The sequence below is a fragment of the Macrobrachium rosenbergii genome, chromosome 6, assembly GCF_040412425.1.
Source record: "Macrobrachium rosenbergii isolate ZJJX-2024 chromosome 6, ASM4041242v1, whole genome shotgun sequence".
Classification (NCBI taxonomy): domain Eukaryota; kingdom Metazoa; phylum Arthropoda; class Malacostraca; order Decapoda; family Palaemonidae; genus Macrobrachium; species Macrobrachium rosenbergii.
Genome location: NC_089746.1, coordinates 50,386,306 through 50,407,790, shown reverse-complemented (window position 1 = coordinate 50,407,790; position 21,485 = coordinate 50,386,306). Strand labels below are relative to the sequence as shown.

General features: G+C 37.5%; 2 protein-coding genes across 7 annotated transcripts in view; one reads left to right on the top strand and one right to left on the bottom strand.

Moving 5' to 3' along the window:
- The window catches only part of LOC136839536 (insulin-like growth factor 1 receptor), a 62,177-nt gene extending 53,472 nt beyond the window's left edge, over positions 1-8,705 (top strand). For all 4 annotated transcript variants that reach the window (XM_067105751.1, XM_067105754.1, XM_067105753.1 and 1 more), the window contains 8 exons: positions 459-629; positions 1,578-1,734; positions 2,673-2,904; positions 3,383-3,542; positions 4,905-5,076; positions 6,256-6,392; positions 6,667-6,866; positions 7,868-8,705. In XM_067105751.1, the coding sequence (XP_066961852.1) occupies positions 459-629; positions 1,578-1,734; positions 2,673-2,904; positions 3,383-3,542; positions 4,905-5,076; positions 6,256-6,392; positions 6,667-6,866; positions 7,868-8,543 (1,905 nt within the window). In that variant the 3' untranslated portion in view covers positions 8,544-8,705. The remainder of the gene's footprint in view (positions 1-458; positions 630-1,577; positions 1,735-2,672; positions 2,905-3,382; positions 3,543-4,904; positions 5,077-6,255; positions 6,393-6,666; positions 6,867-7,867) is intronic.
- Positions 8,706-13,913: 5,208 nt separating this feature from the next.
- The window catches only part of LOC136839535 (DBH-like monooxygenase protein 1), a 104,958-nt gene continuing 97,386 nt past the window's right edge, over positions 13,914-21,485 (bottom strand). For all 3 annotated transcript variants that reach the window (XM_067105750.1, XM_067105749.1, XM_067105748.1), the window contains exon 17: positions 13,914-15,702. In XM_067105750.1, coding sequence (XP_066961851.1) covers positions 15,515-15,702 — 188 coding nt within the window. In that variant the 3' untranslated portion in view covers positions 13,914-15,514. The remainder of the gene's footprint in view (positions 15,703-21,485) is intronic.

Here is a 21,485-nt window from a genome sequence, read left to right as displayed (position 1 = left end):
AATAATAATAATAATAATAATAATAATAATAATAATAATAATAATAATAATAAATGTTGCTGAAAACGAACGGTATGATTTGTGATACACATTGTATTTCAGTTATGTGAATTCCCTTCCCTACTACTTATACGAGATGAAAAGCATAAGGAAGTCAGTTTATTTTGATTTTTCATTACTGGGTATATGAGAAAAATAAAATGCCTTGAGAATATTAAATGTAATTGTATTTGCAACTCCAGTCCAAGTCATAAGATACTCTAAAATTATGTGCTTTTGAAAAACTTTAGGCATATTAAAGGCAATTTTATTTGTATTTCCAGCCAAAGTTATAAGAAACTGAAACCAACTCCTCAGGCGAGAAAGGTTTACGTTAAAGTTTCCAAAATTTTTATGTCTTCCCATTCCAGTTTACTGGAGAATGTAAACTTGGAATTTGAATCCGGAATTCTTTCCAGGTACCGCAACCTTTCTGCATCACCGCCCAGGAGTTTGAAGAGAAGAATAACACCTTCGAACTGCCCGAGAGTGCCCTGGATCCTGGGGTATATACCCTAAGCGTCAAAGCCTACACTAACCCGCCGTCATCCCTCAACGAGTCTTACGTAAATATTTCCTTCAAAATAAAGGTAAGACTGAGGCTGAACTTAATACTGAAAGAATGATAGAAGTCATGGTACCTATAACTGTTCAGAAGTGTAAATAGCTTTATCGATTTACCATCTGTTGCTCTAATGTTTTAATAGACATAAACTTCATTTATTTATGGCAGCTTAATAAGCTAATTATTGCAAGCATTGTTGCTTTTTGAGGGCGTAAATCAAATGAAGTTTTACACTTTTTAGTGTGTTTGGTGGTCTAAGTTAAAGAAAAAGGAGTTTAACTTTATTCTTGAAAGAAAAAGTTGAGCCCTCCCCAGCACTTTTCAACACAAATTCACTCATTTTAATTTTTCTCTTTAACTTCCATACCCTATATGTTATCATTATAATTATCAGATGACTCAGGTTATAATCATAATCATCATTTGCAGATGACTCAGGTTTAATAATAATCTTTATTTGTAGATGGCTCAGGTTATAATCATAACCATTATTTGCTGTCGACTAAGGTTATAATCATAATCATCATTTGCAGATGGCCCAGGTTGTATAATCATCATTATTATTAACAGACAACTTAGGTTATAACCATAATTCGTTTGCAGATGACTCGAGTTATAAGGATAATCATCATTTGCAAATGGCTCAGGTTATAATCCTAATCCTCATTTACAGATGACTCGTGTTGCAATTATAATTATTTGCAGATGGCCCAAGTTATACTCATAATCATCATCTGCAGATGACTCAGATTACAATCATAATCATCGTTTGCAGATGACTCAGGTTACAATTATAATCATTTGCAGATGGCCCAAGTTATACTATAATCATCATTTGCAGACGACTCAGGTTACAATTATCATCATTTGCAGATGGCCCAAGTTATACTCATAATCATCATTTGCAGATGACTCAGGTTATAATGATGAACATCATTTGCAAATGACTCCGGTTCTTCTTCTTCCGTTGCAGGTGGGGACGCTTGAAACTGGCACCCCCGTCATCACTGTGTGGGCCTCGATTTTCGGGTTCTCCGTCCTGATGGTGTTGGTGGTTGTGGGCGTTCTCTTCAAAACGTTGTCCAAAAAGTCTTATCCAATACAGACATGGAATGAACAGTACGTCAGTGGTGAGTGACACAGAAAATGTAGGGGAGTGTAGGACGCTCTCTCTCTCTCTCTCTCTCTCTCTCTCTGCTACAGTAAGTTAGGTAGACTACACGGTGAGCCTAGTTCTGTTATACAGAAATCTTTTTTAGCTCATTTCAGTAGAATACTGAGTTTTTTTCCCTGTAGTTACCAAACGATTTTGCTCTGGTTGTGCTCTCTCTCTCTCTCTCTCTCTCTCTCTCTCTCTCTCTCTCTCTCTCTCTCTTCTCTCCTTACAATTGTTTCATAGTGCAACTGTGAGGTCTTCCTCCTCTTACATCTTGAAAACCTATCTTCCTTTCAATTTTTCTTTCAGTGCTGAATGACCTCATAGGTCCCAGCTCTTGGCCTTTGGCCTAAATTTTATATGCCAATTCTCTCTCTCTCTCTCTCTCTCTCTCTCTCTCTCTCTCCTCTCACAATTTTTTTCAGTTTGCTAAACAATCGCTAAACAATCGCTCTCTCTCTCTCTCTCTCTCACATCATTTTTTTTTTGGTTGCTACTTAATCGCTACATCTCTCTCTCTCTCTCTCTCTCTCTCTCTCTCTCTCTCTCTCTCTCTCTCTCTCTCTCTCTCTCTCTCTCTCTCTCTCTCTCTCTCCACATCATTTTTTCGGTTGCTAAACAATCGCTACATCTCTCTCTCTCTCTCTCTCTCTCTCTCTCTCTCTCTCTCTCTCTCTCTCTCTCTCTCTCTCTCTCAGTTGCTAAACAATCTCTCTCTCTCTCTCTCTCTCAAAAGAAAGGCATTCTATGGGTAACTTTCGTTGACCAAAATAAAATGCACACTAAAACTGTTATAGATTTAAACAGCTCACGGTAGACCTTTTTTTAAAACGACCATGCTCTCAAAACTGACATATTCCCAAAACAGCGAAACTATTGAATAAATCTGACCGCTTCCTATCCTTAACCAAGCGACGGAGACGCAGTCCTGGAGCCAGAAGATCCAGTGCATGTTCTCGGAGGCTCACATCCTGCAGATGCACAACCTGCAGCTGGAGAACGACAGCGAGCTGGGAAAAGGGCACTTCGGGGTGGTCGTCCACGGCAGGTTAAACCTAAGTCATTCTTCCGTTCCCATCGCCGCCAAAGTCGTCACAGATTCCCAGGCGAAGGATGAGATTCTGGACGAGGCGAAGTTGATGCTGTATGTTGGCATGTCTTAAAATGTTTTTATTTATTTTAGTGGGTGAATGGATGGATATATGTTCTTCGAGTACTACAGGGCTGCGGCCAGAACATTGCTTTATGCTGTATTGCCTAATGTTTGTTAACTTACTTGTAAGATTGGACATAGATACATGCGTAATGCACATAGAATCTTGTTGCATATTGCATTAATTGTTTTTCAGTAATGTTTTGTATTAGATATAAATCCATATACAGCACAGTATACAGACTTTAGTTTGTTTTAGCCATTTGTTAGTTTTAACCATTTATTAAGTGTTTTGTACGATTGAGTTTTAGTCAACATATAGTACAGTATACAGTACAGAGACTGCAGTCACCACCATCAGTTGCTTTTCTGTAACTTTTTCCTTGTGTCAGCAACAAAATCTCTCTCCCTTTGACACCAAAAATATCATATTTGAAAAGATAACGCCAGCTGGGGCTTAATCCTTCAGGAAACTCGACTGTTACCACCTGGTGAAAGCATACGGGGTAGCAGCTGGACCGACCCAGGTGTACCTTGTGATGGAGTACATGACAAGAGGAGACCTGCTGAAGTATCTCAGGTCCCTCAGGCCTTCTGATAACGACATATTTTCCGTTCTCAGCGTTGATGTAAGTTATCTTTTTTTTTATTACTTGATGTCTTTTGATAGTCTTAACGCCGCTTACTTATTTTATTCTTTATGTTCTTTTCCATGTTGAAAATTTTAGTCATTGTTAATCTGAGGACTGATAACGAGATATTTTCCGTTCTCTGCGTTGATGTAAGTTATCTCTTTTATTGTATAATTTACCTATTGCTTTATTTCTATTGATGGACGTAACCTAGATTACTTATTGCATTTCACTTTATGCTCTTTTTCCATATTATAAATTCAATCATTGTTAATTTAAGACCCACTGATAAAGATATATTTTCTGTTCTCAGCGTTGATGTAAGTTAAATTTTTTACTATATGACTTACCTATTAATTTATTTATTTTGATAGCCTTAACGTAGTTTACTTATTACTCTATTTTTTATGCTCTTTTTTTCATGTTATAGAATTTTATTGATAACGAAGTGTTTCATGTTCTCAGCCCGGGTGTAAGTCATCTTTATTGTATAAGTTACTTATTACTTTAATTCTTTTTTATAGCCTTAAAGTAGTTTACTTATTTACTTTGTTTTTTGTTTTTTCCATAAAACGATTTTTTCTGTTCTTACTGTTGATGTAAGTTATCTTTTTTATAAGATAATTTACCTATTAATTTATTTTTGATGGCCTTATATAGTTTACTTATTTACTTTATTTTTTGTTTTGCTCATTTTCCGTGTTATAGATTTTAGTCATTAATTTTTATTCATTAATTTAAGAACTGACAACGTTGTATTTTCTGTTCTCAGCGTTGATGTAAGCCGTATTTTTTTTTTATTATATTTCCCCATTACTTTATTTTTCTTGATGCCCTCATGTAGTTTAAGCACTACTTTATTTTTTTATGTTGTTTTTTTTTGTTACAAGTTTTAGTCACTATCGATATAAGGAACCAATGGGACACTGTTATTAATGGCGTATGGCTAGTAGTATTTATCTACCTATGATTAGTGGTATTTATCCAACAAAAATTAATGTAGCTTCAAGTAACTCGTAGCAACTGTCAGTACCCTTAGACCACTTTAATCCACAAATTGTTTAACGTTAATTATTACAAACAGTGGATTTAGGTGAACCACAAATACCGAGCACTACAACCCTACAAAACCATGGATAATATTAATCTGTATTTAACAGAGGTGTGAACAATTAACAACTAAATGATAATGGTTTCAAGCAAACGAAGAACCCACCGCAGTCAGGAATAATACTAGATTAAGATTTAACAAGACCACCTATACCTATAATAATAATAAAAAAAACTCCAGAAGCTTCAATATTGCTCGTATAAAATCAAAGGCTACAAAATTTAACATTTTTCTTTCTTTTTGAGTAGCAAGTGTGCGCTATGGCCGTCCAGATAGCCGATGGAATGGCGTACTTAGCCAGTCACAAGATAGTTCACAGGGACTTGGCTGCACGTAACTGCCTCATTGATGATCAGCTTAATATCAAGATTTCAGATTTTGGAATGTCCAGGGTCACTGGCAACGATTATTACATGATACGTGAGTAAATGATGATGATAATTCTCTCTCTCTCTCTCTCTCTCTCTCTCTCTCTCTCTCTCTCTCTCTCTCTCTCTCTCTCTCAGGATAAAAACGTTCTTTCTCTTGGAGGGAAAGAGGTAAATCCCCTACTCTGTGGGAAAGAAGTGATTATTCTCTCTCTCGCTTAAAAAAAGATGGCAGCTCTTACTCTCTCGCCCCCTTTTATATATATATATCCATTCTCTCTCTCTCTCTCTCTCTCTCTCTCTCTCTCTCTCTCTATAAGTACTTGTCAATACGTGACTTGAGAAATGAGAGCTTTATTGATAAATCTCCTTTGGGAGCAACTAGTAGTATGGATGCGGCCCTCGGCCCCACCCTCCCTTTTTTTTCAATTAGCGTCTTGTAAATGTCTACATATTTCAGATGAGACTGAAGTTTTCCCCATTCACCTTTGGCTTCTATTAACCTTTTCTCCTTAGAAGAGGGGTGGTTCGAGATTTCGGTAGCCTCAGAAGGGGGATGGTTCGAGATTTCGGTAGATTTCGGTAGCCTCAGAAGGGGGATGGTTCCAGATTTGGGTAGCCTCAGAAGGGGATGGTTTCAGATTTCGGTAGCCTCAGAAGGGGGATGGTTCCAGATTTCGGTAGCCTTCTATTCTCATTACGTGTTTTGGGATGAAATCAATTGGCCCCCAGCCCCTGTCCAAAGCTACAGGCAGAAATACAATGGCTTCCTCAAGATTTGGATAACCCCATTAGGGGGATAGTGCCAATAGTGCACCTCACGCGGTGCACTGTACGCATTACTTGAGGGTCTTTGCAGCGTCACTTAGGTACCTAGCTGCATCCCCCTTCATTCCTTTTGCTATACCTCCGTTCATTTTATCTTTCTTCCATCTTACTTTCCACCCTTTCCTAACACAATTGTTTCATAGTGGAACTTCGAGGTCTTGCTTCTGTTAAACCTTTAAAACATTCTTTACTCTCAGTTTCCCCTTTTAGTGCTGAATGACCCACAGGTCCAAGATTTGGACATCATTTTATATTTACCACGCCATTTTTTTTTTTATAAAGGCCAGACTTACATTAGAAATACTTGCATCAAGAAGAAAATAAAACTTTATTAACGAAGTATAGAAAGTATAATGAAAGTTTTAACATGAGATATACCTCTACTATTATTTATTTCCAACAGACAACACAAAATGCTTCCCAGTGCGTTGGCTTCCACCGGAATACCTGAACCACTCGAGATTCACCAGTCAAAGTGACGTTTGGAGCTACGGTGTGGTGGTGTTTGAAATACTCACGGGAGGAGCTAGACCATACAAGGTAAGCAAATAGAGTATCTGATTGCTTGTAAGCAACAGTTTGTTGTGCTTGCAAGCATATATTGCAAGTTATTGCGTACGTATATGAGAGTGCTCGAATGTCTTCACGTACTACCATTGTTAACTTCACTTGATCAATCACTGTACCGCGCATTTTTGTTCGCAATAACTTGCCTCTATCTCCTGAGGCTAATAAATGTTTAAACTTTAACCTCTTATTAAATGTGCCTTAATCCTTATAATAAAGAAACGGTATCTACATTATATTTCCCCAGCTCTTAACCGAAGAAATGGTCTGGGAACACGTCGTCCAAGGGCATACTTTGGAATACGAGATTCCTACCGATACCCCAGGATTTCTCTCTAAGGTCGTGGCCAGTTGCTGGAAGTTCCACGATCACCAGAGACCATATTTTCCACAGATCATCTCTGCTTTGTTCCCCAGTACCTCCCACTGCTTTTCACAACATTTCAGGTAAGACCATGGTCTAAGAAAGAGTGAGACGTGTCGTTGGTGTATTAGAATTACATTGTTTGTTTGTTTCACCTCTTGGTCTACGTGAAAATGGCTGCGCGTCAGAACTCATTTGTTTTGCTTTTCAGAGACTGGTGAATGTCATACCTGTGTTGTTTTGTATTTTTGTATTTTCTAGCATTATTCTTAACGAAAACCTCATGATTGAGTATAACACTAGAATAAGTAATTTACTATAATCAACAATAATTTACTTTAATCGTTGCATTTAAAAATTTTATGTACCAAAGGAAAAGACAAAATTTTTTAAAAGCCAAGAAACGATAAATAACCAGGGAAAAATTATGAATGTTAAACACTCAATTGGTCCTTTTCAAATTAAAACGGAAATCTGTTCATTTTCAGTTTTCTGAAAAGAAAACTATTGTGCCGGTTTTGTGTGTCCGTCCGCACTTTTTCTGTCCACACTCAGATCTTAAAAACTACTGAGACTAGAGGGCTGCAAATTGTTACGTTGATCATCCACCCTCCAATAATCAAACATACCAAATTGCAGCCCTCTAGCCTCAGTAGCTTTCATTTTATTTTATTTAAGTTATGGTTAGCCATAATCGTGCATCTGGCAACGATATAGGCCAGGCCACCTCCTGGCCGTGGTTAAAATTTCATGGGCCGCGGCTCCTACAACATTATATCGAGACCACCGAAAGATAGATCTATTTTTGGTGGCCTTGATCATGCGATGTAATAGAAAACTCGATTGCGCCGAAGTAACCAAAGCTCATTTTGAACTTGTCTCTTTCGTATAGAAATTGAGACATCCTCTATTGTAACAAAAGGCTAAATCTTTCAGTAAGGAAGATTTTGTTCATTAGTGTAAGATCAACTTAGATCTTCCGTTGTTCATAATTGTTAAACATTGGAAGATAGCACCTGGAAAATACTTATTTAAAAAAAACTCTGAACTATTAAAGAATTAGTTTATTTGTGACTTTTTTCAGGATGGTATCCTTCTACCACACCGATGCAGGACAAGGATACAAGCGTCAGACAGAAATGCTGTTGGATTCAGCAGTCGAAAGTGACGACACAGTGCCAGTGACGACGCCAACTTCCTCCCACGGCGCCTGTGATGACTCCCAACCTCCCCCACTTCCTTCGAGACCACTTTGGGGTTTGAAGTGGCCAACCTCATTGTCATTCCGTGCACAGTCGACCACTAAACCTACACAGTATTCCCTCGAGTCTCCTGTACCTAAACAAGATGGGAGTCATGTGACATCACTAGTCCTACACAAAGACGGTCAAGGGATGCTAAGAAAGGGTTTCCCTGAGGAGAACAAAATTCTGGAAGCAGATCGTTCAAGTAACACAAAGCCAATTCTGCATAAAGATTTACGGAACATAGCTGTTCCTTCAAAGAGCTCAGTCAAGCACCGTAGCAGTACCTCTGATTTACGTTCGTCCCAAGAGGGTCAGAATATTCTGGTGAAAATCAATGAGGATTCTGATCTCCCTGTAAACAGCATCATTGTTAATATTGACAAACGCGGCGCGCCCTCCTCTTCTCTCGCTTCTTCCAAGGATTTGACACGAAATGGGTCTCGAATGGCAACAAAATCTTTCCTCAGTTTTCGTTCTGTTAGCTCTCCTAATATTAAAGCTAGTGCTAGTTAAGCAAAAAGTGTGTTAACACTATATGTTGGAGATAATTTGTTATATTTAAAGGTTTTTGTTTCAGTTTCAGTATGACTCGTCCATACGTTCGTTTGCCATTATTTTCTCACTTCAAAAAGTGTTGTACAAAAAGTATATTTTAATAAATGGTATGATATATCACCTGAAATGTTTCCTAATACCAGAGTTCAGTATAAAGGGTATACTTATGTGAAGAATTTCACAAGGTAAGTCGTCTTTTAGATCATATGCACGGTCTCCAGTGATAGTTGTCAAGGTAAAAGTTCTTTTTCTAAATTCAGTTTTACACAACTGCCTTCTAGTGTATAATTTTTACAATCAGAAATTTCTGTTTAGAGTTTAATGATGCTGATTTTGTTACTTTTAGAATCTCTTCAGAACGAATGTAGCTAACATGGATTGGTATATAGTTATGGATTGTGCATTTTTATTGTCATGGATTTTCCTTTTTCATTTTGCTTCCCACTTTGTCAATAGGAGGACACAAAGGTCGCATTGTGAAATTTGGTAAAATGGGGAGCAAGTGGAAAGTCACGCAATGTGCCGGCAAATACAGCTTAATGATGGCTTGTGCAGAAGACTTGAAAATTTATCCAGTGTTCAGGAAAACACTGCAGGTCTGCCATAGGTAAGTCTTAAGTAAGGAGGTGACTGAGGTCTATCTGCGTGTCCAGGTATGGAGGTGAATGATCTCTGTGAAATAAATTTCTAAGTAACATTTTACTTTTTTGTGTTTTTCCGATTTTTCTAGGAGTAAGGTTCGATAAATTAGCGCTCAATATTAGGTAAGCTACACATGCAAAGACAAGCTTTGTAGAAGGATTCTTTTAGTCTTAGGTGATTTGGCCTAATTGGTTTGTATATGCAAGTAGTATAAAAATCATAGGGGAGTCGTAGTAATAGTAGCAGCAGTGACATGGCTTTGCAACGGCTCCTATCCAGGCACGATATAAATGCTATTACATAATAACTTTCTAAACTTATGTATATTCATATTTCCAAATTAGAGCAGCATAATCGGAAATGTACCGGATAAAATATTCTTAATTGTGCGAGTTTGTTTTCAAGAACGAAGAAAGTCATGCTAGTTTGAGGAGTACTGAAAAATGTTTGGTATAATTTCTTTGTCGCATAAACTTTGGACTATCAAAATAGTTTCCATCCCAATCCCTATGAACCTGGAAGGAGAAATTTAGAATAAGTGTCTTATTTGCTGCTTTGTTTCATTCGATGAAAAATGGCGGTGGGTTGGGGGAGGGGGGTTCTTTTCATATAGGTTACGAGGATATGAGTTCTTTTCATTCGATGAAAAATGGTGTTCTTTTCATATAGGTTACCAGCAAAGAGTTATTTTCGCACAATATTTGTTCGTGAGTGGGGGTGATGGCACAAATTTATCCCCATTACCAACAAGCAATTAAAATGATTGTGTTTTTACTTGATTCCAAAATGAACAAAATAGAGACTATACAGAGTTTAGGATAAAAACTTCTCGAAAAAGGAATATAAACAGAGGCTGAGAATCAAAATGTCTGCTGAGAAATTGTAGCATTTCTAAAGTGCCGTTAAAAAGGTGAAACCTCCGCGCACCAATGAACAGTAGTAGTAGTAGTAGTAGTAGTAGTAGTAGTAGTAGTAGTAGTAGTAGTAGTAGTAGTAGTAGTAGTAGTAGTAGTAGGTATTTTCCTTTAAAGCTGCCAGTCGTTTCAAAGGCAACTCCCCACTGCTGCTGTACTAGAATGTGCACTATGTAGGCAAGAAGAGAAAAATATTAGGCACCTTGTACATTCATGTCAAGAGTCGATTGAAGTTAAGAGTATAAAGAAGACGAAGAAAAATTGCAGATATCATCATCATCATTTGTCAGTTACAGTACATTCCATCATGATAGATATTTTTGTTTTATGTACATGGTTACTATATAGTCTTATTAGGCTTAGTGTTTTGTTTGGTATTATTAGGTGATGAAAGTGAGGAGATTAACCCTATTCTTAAATAACTTGTTCTTCCCCGTCAGATTCTATTTTTTCTGCTCTGCTCGAGTCTATTTTTTCGAGTATTTTTTCTGCTTTTATTTTCCCCTTTTGATGGTGCATGTTATAGAACAGTCCTGGTGCCGTGTTTTACTAGGTTCTTTTTCCATTGTCATTGTTGCAGCCTTTTCCTATATGAATTTATGCTACCGGTGTTATATTTCTGAACCATATCGATTAAATTTGTTGTCGTAAGTCATAAGTTCACTCATTTAATTTATTTATTTATTTATTTATTAGTGACCGAATGCTCAAAAGGCATAATTTTATTTTATGATTGTTCTCCGTGATCAACTGTGTTTTAATACTTGCTACTACTTTGAAGTTCTGACAAGATCTGTGTCCAGTTAATGAGTTTACCTTGGCAGAACATACCCTTTGTCAAGTGTTATGTCTTAAAGAAAACAGAATATATATCGTGGAATATCAAAATAGTATTTATTGCCTCTGCAATTTGTTGAAATATTTATGACATTATGTTATTACCCTCTCAACTGATTTTCAGGTGGGCATGTAAGGATGCTGGATTGGATAGACTGACAAGAGCCACAAAGAAGTGAAATCTCAGATAGGAGTCTTTGTTTTAATGTTACAATCTGGTATCACAGCTACTGCAGTTACCGGGGGAAGTTTTCCATCAATTTTGAATGATTGTATTATGAAATGCTAAGAAACCTTCTGAAAGGGACTACTTTCCGTAGGTGAGCTGATGTCTAAAGTTCCTTTTATAGTATTGCAATATGCCTGTTATGTCTTAAATATCAAGTTGCCTGAACTTTATTGGAAGAAAATTATGAACTGTGTGTGAATTTTTAAAGGACTTTTTTCTTAAGTTTTATTCCCCTATTGTAATTGTTGTAATTATTGTATATTAATCATAGGTTCTTTTAGTGTTGATTGACTCTTAAAAAAATACTGTCTTAAATTAACTTTTTACCTGTGACTCTTGAGTAAATCAATGATTTTGCAGTCTGTGTAACTTAAGAACAAGAAGGCAATCAATGTAATTGCTGAAAGATTGTGAGTTCAACAGGTTCCAGGTAATGGCAGATGGTGAAATTAAATAGTTTTCCCTATCCAGCAAATGTTAGCTCCATAATAACTGTAGGATTTCCAGGTGAGTTCGAAAATTGGTAGTATCCTATACAAGCAAACTACTGTATTACCTGACATAGCCGCCTGCTCTGGTTTGAAGAGTGACGAGGTTCGTATTCAGTACATATATATGATGGTCCTCCTTCCATAGGTCATGCGGTATGCTCATTTGTAATGAGAATAGTATCTCTCACCTTTCCTCTTCAAGAACAAAGTTTCTGTCAGATTCAGCTTCATTCATATTATTATGACCTTCATTTTTGGTGTTTTCTTTATTTACTTTTTTGTCCATTTCAAACGACTTAAATGGACCACATTTCTTCCAGGAAGAACTTACTTACTTCCTGATCTTCATCCATTTTTAACTTCTCAAGATTTGTGAATAATTGCGTTCTAAATCATAAGGTGTACATCATGTTGGGAAAACAAGCCATAGGAACCAGCTTTTGAATTCATAATCTTTTATTGCCAATATCTACATTAACGACAGCTTTAGGCAAGGTGATCAATACTCTTTCAACAACTTGGGGTTCTCATTTCTAATGGTTAGATACTTTACTAGAACAAAATTGGCAATGGTCACCAGGGTTTAATCCATTCCTTTCAGCCTTCCACAGTCCCATCCCAAGTTTTCATTTATGTTATGGCTTCAGTTATAGCTCTTGCTTGAGCTAAAAGGAATAAAATTGCAAGGCAATAGCAATAATGTTGCATAATTCATGATAATTCCTCAACCCACTGGGGTCCATTTAACATAAGCAGCAGGTGAACTATCAGGTCAAGGGCATTCTTTAGTTTGTGAAGGATTTTCTGCCTCAGGAAAGATCTTTTCAGTGGATATCTTTACAACTGAACTCAGTGAAGCTACCTAAATATTGCTATCTTTTTCAGAACCATCTTTACAGACAAATGTATTGGCAATCACTGGGTGGTTTTGTAAGTCTTCACTTTTTTCACAATACTTTGATCCTAAATAGATCATTCCATGTAACTTTCTATAAGCAATTTCTTATTTCATCCTCTCAACAGGGCATAACTTAGGGATCTTGTATCACCTTATGCTTGTAGGTAATTCAGTATATACTAAGCTCAGAAGTTTTGAGTCTGCCTTCCACTCTGATATCTCTCTGATACAAAACAGAATTTGGTTTGAGTTCCGCAGATATTGGAGTAGTGAGACAGTTTTTCCTCTCTTATCTCCTTGTCTTTGGAGTTAATCAACAACCTCGATTAGAGATGCCAAGTAAGTCAGTGTCTGCTGCACAGATGACATTACCATGTTCTTTCTCCAGTTACTGGTTCCCCTGATTCTAAGCTTCTCTGAAGAAGTTTTCACAGGACCCTAATTTTCAGTCCAAGAGGGAGACTTGGTTCTTTCTTATCTAATGGATGAATCATTTTCTGACTAGTTCAGTCCAATTGTAACAATTTACTGATCGTTCACCTGTAACATGTGGAGGTGCTGGAAAAAGATCAAAAACCTGTCAACAACTCTGAACAAGAAACTTGCAGATCCATCATCTTTGAGAATACTAATAAAACCACCAAATTTGGGTACAATACTCCTGTGTTTTTACCTTAGAAACTGTACTGATTTCAACCCCTATCCTTTCCCCACCTATGTTTCCATTTGGCTGTAATTGAGGCACTGGTTTGTAAACTAGTTCAACAGTTTTAAAATTAATTTTGTTGAATTAGCACAAGCACTGCCTTCTGTAGGGGGTCCATCATCCTTTTCCTCTTTCGTTTAAAAACTTGACAAGGGCACAAAAAGACTGGGAAACATAACTTTCATTGCTCCCAAGATGATTATAAACATTTATCTAACTCCTTATTTAATCATCATTCCCCATCAAGAAAAGTAATAGCTCTTTTAAGTAATAAGGTCAAGGGAATGGTTTAAACCTGTGGAAAAGAATTTTTTAAGTCTCTCATATTGTGAAGAATATGCTATGTACATGGCAATATCACTCTTGAGGAAGCTTGAATTTAGGCTATTTTGAAATATAATTAATGATTATTGCCTGCATGCCTTTTGCACACTCGTTCTAATAATGCAAGTAACATCTTTCAAGTAAATCTTAAAACTAAAATGCTCCTAGGAAAACGTGGCAGAAAATTTTAAAAGTGACAAGGTTTTTGGTCTCTACTTTTTTATGAAGTAAATATGGAATCATCAAAAATCTAAACTACTTATGATAAAAAGGACAAAGTAAACAGCTTTTGATTTATTCATATATTGACAAAAAGTATCCTATTTGATTTATAAAATACTATTTACACATATAAATAAGCATACCTTATAAATAAAATGGCTTTCAATATCACATTGAGTTATAAATATATGTACAACAACATACAAATTTCACATTTTCAAATTTAATCATTAATGTACCACCAGAATACTGTTAGTGGAAGAGAATCTTTATCTTTACTGTTTAGAGCCAGTTTATCATTTAAATCATTGTTTTTGTGCATGGATAATTTGCATTACTACAAAAATTTTAAGTTACTTAAACCTCTCATTCAAATATGCTAACATTTCCTGTAACAACCTCCATTTAAGTACTTAAAATTATAGAGAGTATCAAAGTTAATTTCATTACATTTGATAGTTAACCTCGTGTATTTGAGACTGGCATTTTGCCATCAACATGTTCATTACATAAAACTTGTGATTAGAAGTTGTTTTGAAAGCAAATCAAGAGCAGCTTAACACCTTAATTTTGGCCTAACCTCCATGAAATTACTTCCTATACCATACAAGTTTTTGGTATTATTTGCAAATTTTTCAGGTCTTTAAAGACTGATGTCCAGCTTATAGGGTGATTTAACACAGTTGAGGAGATCCAGGAAGAATTACTGGTGCTGCTCAACAGCCAAGCTTAAGGACTTCCAGGTTTGTGATCCTTTTCAGCTAAACATTTTGGCAAGGAAATATAGGCACATCTCATGAGGTGTACACACTACAGTCGCCTTTAGGATTTACAGGGATTAAAAAACTAGGCATTTAGTATTCTTGAATTTTTTTAGGTGGTACCTTATACTATATAGAACACTTAACAAATTGTACAATGTAGTCTTGAAAATTTCATAAATATAGTACAGATATTTTTATAAAATCACCTTGCTTCAGTATATCTGTATTATGTTAGTGTTCATTAAACTTTACTTCATTTTAGAATGACATATATAATATAAAATACTGTACATCAAAGTACAAGCATGCAAGTATTTCTAATGTTTTACAGTACACTTCAGACTACTAATGTTTTACATTTCAAACTACACATTTAAATCTCCCTCACACACACACAAGGACACTTTTTACATAAGCATGAAACATCTAAAACAAAATAAATTTCCTTTTAGCTCTTGCATATTATGTCATTAAAACTGACCATCATCAAAATACTGTATTGGTATGTCTTTGCACAGTACCTGACCCATGGTACTCAAGTAGAACATGTCCACAAGATCACTTGTAAAATAGATCATTTTTAAAAATCTCCAGTCCTAGAGCTTTATGAATGCATAATACTATTTTCTATAACAAAACATGATATATTTTTAAGAAATGACATTGAATCATCTACAGCAAATTTAAATTTATTAGTTTTAATATTTCATGGGGGCAGACATAGGAACATTTTTACAACCTGTAAGCACGCATACCTATGAGTACAGAACAAGAGAATGCCAAGGGTCTAATACTTCTATCTCTATGAGATCTAATCAAATATGCTACATATATTATGAACATCAATGAAAAATAGAAAGTATAAAACGTTATGTACATGAATATTGTTTCTTTTTAACAGATTAGCAAAAGCTCAGAACTGCTATAAAAAGAGAACTAAACAGAGCCAATCTGGTTATGCATATTGCTTCTGATCCTGCCCTCCCACCAAGTTTTAGTGAATCCTGTTCAATCTCATTCTCTTCAGGTGGTCTTGCTGGTACTGTAGGCTGTAGTTTGTTTGGAGCCTGTGTAAATACTGTGTCATCATCTGCAAGGAATGGCAGAAGATGAGCAACTGTTTCTTTATATTTTATACATTTCTCATGTGTAAATCTTTAACATTTTCACTTTAATTAATTTTCCCCTTTGCTTGCAGGTTTCACTATACACAATGGTGCATACTTGTCAGGGAAGGAGCATTTGTTATGAATGTTTAGATTATGCTGTTTGGATAAATCAGTTGACCACCTGCATATAAGAAAATGGTGAGACAAAAAAGTGGCCAGAGTGTGAGCTTCAAGAGTAATTACAGCAGTAGAAGAAGAAAAATGTCAACAAACAAGAAAATTGCTACCTTTTCTAAGAAGAGGGGCAAGTAGCTAGTAGAGGGGGCAGGACCTAGACGAACTAAAACTACTAAACAGCCATGTCTATAGATTGGGACAAGAGAGCTTACTTGAGCCAGTAGAAGTGCAGGAGCTACATAAGCCACACTATGTCTAAGAGAGACATGGGATTCAGGAGAGTTGCCAGAACCATGACAGCCTCTGATAATTCAGAGCCAGTAGAAGTGCAGGAGCTACATAAGCCACACTATGTCTAAGAGAGACATGGGATTCAGGAGAGTTGCCAGAACCATGACAGCCTCTGATAATTCAGCAAAATACTAGAACCAGAAGAACTGACGACACATGGAGTTCAGCATGATTAAGATGGAGCCAAAAGGATAGCTGAAGGCGAGAGAACTGCTATATCAAGCAAAGTAACAGGAGTTAGAACATCAAGAATCAGTCAAGTTGCATGAGCCAGAGAACTGTTGATTACAGAACATCTGTAATAGCCAGTGGAACCACTACATCTAGGAGAGACACTGGAACCCTGTCAGGAGTCAGGCATGCAATTATAACCAAGAGTGTCACTGATAACCTATAGAAGTGCCAGAGCCAAATGGTCCACTGTATTTAAGCAAGCCATGGGAGAAACTAGAACCATGAAAGCATCAACTTTACAAGCAAGGCACTGGAACTATTAAAGTGAATGGATCCAAGAGACCTGCTGATACCAGAAAGCAGCATGATTCAGAATGGCCAAAGTCTGAGACTTTGGAGCTAGGAGAGCAGCAGAATGGTAGGTGGCTGATAATGCCAGATTTTAATATAGCAGTACAGGCCATGAGAACTATTGGAACCAGATCAAGAATCTAGACTGTCCAGGACAGCTGAAGGAACCGTAAAGAACTTGGAGTTCATTAAGATGCCAAAATCAGGCTGGAACTAGATGAGCCTCTGTATCTGAAAGAGCCATGAGAGCTGGGAGAGTAGCTCAAACCATCATGGAAAACAAAGCAACTGAAAGCAGAAGAGTGGCTAGATCTACGAGACCCTTTGATATTAGGGAAATCTTGAGGGTCGAAGTCCTAGGACCCATGGAACATCTCAAGATATGAGCTATCGAAACAAGTATGAATAAAACAGGGGGAACTACTATATCTAGGAAAGTGGCTGAGTCAATAGGGAGCATTCCCAGCTAAATCAAGACTAAATACTATGTGAGCTATTTTAGCAGTAAAGCAGCAGAACCATGAGAGAGACAGGCAATAGACAAGGCACTAGAATAGCAAATGCTGGATCCAGGAAAATGTATACCAAAAGTGCAGAGAAATTTTAAGTGATGAAAGTATGATGGCCTATGGAGAGGCATGATTAGCTGTACACAAGAGCACTGCTATACATTTAGGGGAGTGGGTAGAGCATCAAGAGTTAAGAGAACAGCTGAAGCCAGGAGAGCAAGTATAACTAGATGAAACTGTTTTATCTAAGAGTGCCACAGGAGCCAGGAGAATCACAGTAAAGTAGCTGGAGTCTCAGATAAGCCAGTGTGTGTCTATAAAAGACAGTAGAGTATGCTGTCAAGCCTGGCATCAGAAACTGAAGTAATTAGATCTAAGAGCCTTTAGTTAGAGCAGATGGTGTCAGGTAGAATACTGAATTCACGAGACCCGCTGATACCATGACTGCAGCAGTATTCAAAAGTGGCCAGATTCGTAAGCTTTTGAAGATATCAGGAGCCAAGAGAAGCTTGCTGTATCCAGCAGAACGGCAATAAATGCCAGTATATGTCCATTGATGGCACATGTGTGTCTTGTTGGCAAGACAGTAAACCCCATAAAACTACATCAAATAAAGCAGCAGTAAACAACCAAGTAGTTAAAACCAAACTAGCAGCTAGTGCCAAAAGCAATGATGGAACTAGAGACCCAGGAAATTGACTGGAGCAAATTTGCCACGAAATCTGTGAGAATAGCTGGTGTCAGGGAAGGCACTAGATTCAGAAAAGTTATTGTTCAATCAAGGGGAACTGATGATACAAGCACAGCAGAATTCGGAAGACGGCCAGATTGTGACTTGGAAGCCTGGAGCACAGCAACAGACACTGAAAAAGATAGTTGCCTGGAAAAGATAGTTGCTAAAGCATCGTTGCTAGAGCAGAGTGTGACTTGGAAGCCTTGAGCACAGCAAGAGACACTGGAAAAGATAGTTGCTAGAGCAGTGTACTAACTGTAACAATCTGGGGAGTTACTGGAACAAATCATTGTGTTGGGAAACAGGCCAGAGAGTTGAAACTACACATGCTGCTGTAGCCTCGAAACTGACGGGAATATAATGAAAGAATTTTAATTGTTATACTGAATTTTAATTGTTATACTGAAAAGAGCAATGGCAGCAGCTAGAGTCAGTAGAGAAACGAGAAACCATCGTAAGACCGTCTGTGGGAAGAGGAATGGCAGAAGCTCGAAGAGTGGCTATACTATACAAGCAAGCACCAAGAGTCATATAGAACAGCTTGATCCAAGAGAATGTTGTTGATATGGGTACCATTGAGCAGAAATGTGGCCTGAAGTTGAGTGAGCATCAGGAACAACTAAAATGATATTTACAACTCTTGCAACCAAAAACAAATAGAGCCTGGCAAGCAGCTGGAACAAGGAGGGAAGACTAATAAAGCTTGTGACTGTCAAATGAGGCACTAGAAGAGTGGGTGACCCTGGAGAATACCAGTATGAAATGTACTGTATATAGCAGGAATTAGATAATCTTAGGGATGTGGAGTCAAGAGAGGAGCTATATCTATAAAAGCAGCAATAGCCAGTTGAACATCACAAATAAAAAGAGCCATTGGAGCCATTACAGCATCAGGAGTCAGGGAAGCAACTAAGATCAGGCAAATTGCCATATCCAGCAGAGCTGCTAGAACCAATTAAATTGATTTTAGTCATTTTTTCCATAGGAGCAACAAGGGAAATCTGAATCTTGAGCTCCTGGTGCCATGCAAAATGCTAGAACCAGCAGTACTTGGGATATGGAGAATATCTGATAATCAGGATTGCATTAGGATTCAGAGGAAGGGTCGGGAAGTAATCCTATGAAGTAGGAGCAAGGAGCACCACTGGAGTTGGGAGGCTGCTGTAATTTGGAAAATGAGAGAAAATATCTGGGCCCATTCAATCTCATGGCTTGGGGCAAGAGTGTTACTGGAGCTAGAGGAACCGAAGGAGCCACTGTATCAGGATAATGATAAGTGGCTATAATTAGAGATGTTGGAGTCAGTATAGAAATGGAGAAATGAATTGCTAACTATGAGTTATGGGAGAGGAGACATCATTTTGAACAAAATCTGATTTGAGAGATGCTTGAAACAAATCAATTACTACCAAGCATGTTTTTATAATACATGTTGGTGTGAACCTGTGGCACTATGAAAAATGGTAGGAGGAGGCATGAATACTGCTACGTATATTTTTAAATAAATAATAGCACTTGGAATCTGTTAAGAGAATAGAAACCAGTACAAAACTACACAAGTTGGAGCTAATAAAGCATCAAGAATTGACCAAGCAGCTATAGGTAGGAAAGCTGCTGGATCCAGTAAAATAACTTGAGCAAAGAAAGCAACCAGAACCACAGGACCCTCGTGTCTGGCGAGATACTAGAATTGGAGCCAGAAGTAAAATCAATATCCATAAAGAAGGAAAACCAGATAGAGCCTCAGGACTCAGCAGTTTTCTTGGCTCATGCTGCCACTTCTGATGCTCTACCTGGTTTTATTTCTCTCTGGATATCCATTGCACTTCTGGCTCCAATTCTAGTATCTCAGCAACCAGAACCACAGGACCCTCGTGTCTGGTTTCTTTGGATCCAGTATTACTGGATCCAGCAGCTTTCTACCTATAGCTGCTTGGTCAATTCTTGATGCTTTATTAACTCTAACTTGTGTAGTTTTGTACTGGAATAATTTGTACTGGCTTCTATTCTCTTAACAGATTCCAAGTGCTTATTTATTTAAAAATATACGTAGCAGTAATCATGCCTCTTCCTACAGTATTTCATAGTGCCACAGGTTCACACCAACATGTATTATAAAAACATAATTGGTAGTGATTGATTTGTTTCAAGCATCTCTCAAATCAGATTTTGTTCAAAATGATGTCTCCTCTCCCATAACTCATAGTTAGCAATTCATTTCTCCATTTCTATACTGACTCCAACATCTCTAACTATAGCCACTTATCACTATCCTGATACAGTGGCTCCTTCGGTTCCTCTAGCTCCAGTAACACTCTTGCCCCAAGCCATGAGATTGAATGGGCCCAGATATTTTCTCTCATTTTCCAAATTACAGCAGCCTCTCCCAACTCCAGTTATGCTCCTTGCTCCTACCTTCATAGGATTACTTCCTGACCATTCCTCTGAATCCTAATGCAATCCTGATTATCAGATATTCTCTCTATCCCTAATGCAATCCTGATTATCAGATATTCTCTCTATCCCAAGTACTAGTGGTTCTAGCATTTTGCATGGCACCAGGAGCTCAAGATTCAGATTTCCCTTGTTGCTCCCATGGAAAAAATTACTAAAACCAATTTAATTGGTTCTAGCAGCTCTGCTGGATATGGCAATTTGCCTGATCTTAGTTGCTTCCCTGACTCCTGATGCTGTAATGGCTCCAATGGCTCTTTCTATTTGTGATGTTCAACTGGCTATTGCTGCTTTTATGGATATAGCTCTTCTCTTGACTCCACATACCTAAGATTATCTAATTCCTGCTATATACTTTTCATACTGGTATTCTCCAGGGTCACCCACTCTTCTAGTGCCTCATTTGACAGGTCACAAGCTTTATTAGTCTTCCCTCCTTGTTCCAACTGCTTGCCAGGCTCTACTTGTCTTCGGTTGCAAGGGTTGTTGTAACTCATTTCAGTTGTACCTGATGCTCACTCAACTTCAGGCCACATTTCTAGTGCCACAGACTCACACCAGCATCTATTCTAAAACATTCTTGGTAGTGATTGTCCTAGATCCAGCTGATATGTTTCAAGCACCTCGCCTGGTAATTGTCCTAGATATACAGTACTGGCTTGCCTGATTACAGTGGTTTGCTAGGCATAATTGATATGTTCCATGTATAGCTGCTCAACTGCCTCCAAAAGTTTATGCTCTGGCAACTCAAATTCTAATGCACTCTTGATATCAATGTTTCTCTTGAATTCTCAGTCATTCTACTGTTTGAAACTGCCTTCCCCAGGTGCTGTTGTAACAGCTTTCCTAGCACCAGCTATCTTTTTGGCTCTAGTGGCTCTCAGTAGCTTATATATCTGCTATCTTGACTCTTGATGATTATCTAGCTCTCATATAAAGGTTTCTATTATATTCTTAGACGAGGCAGTTCTAATTGCTGCTTCTACTATCCTGGATCCAAAGGCTCACACTTCATCCACTTCTGAATTATGATCACTCACACAATATCAGCTGTGCCTCAGAAACCAGTCATACT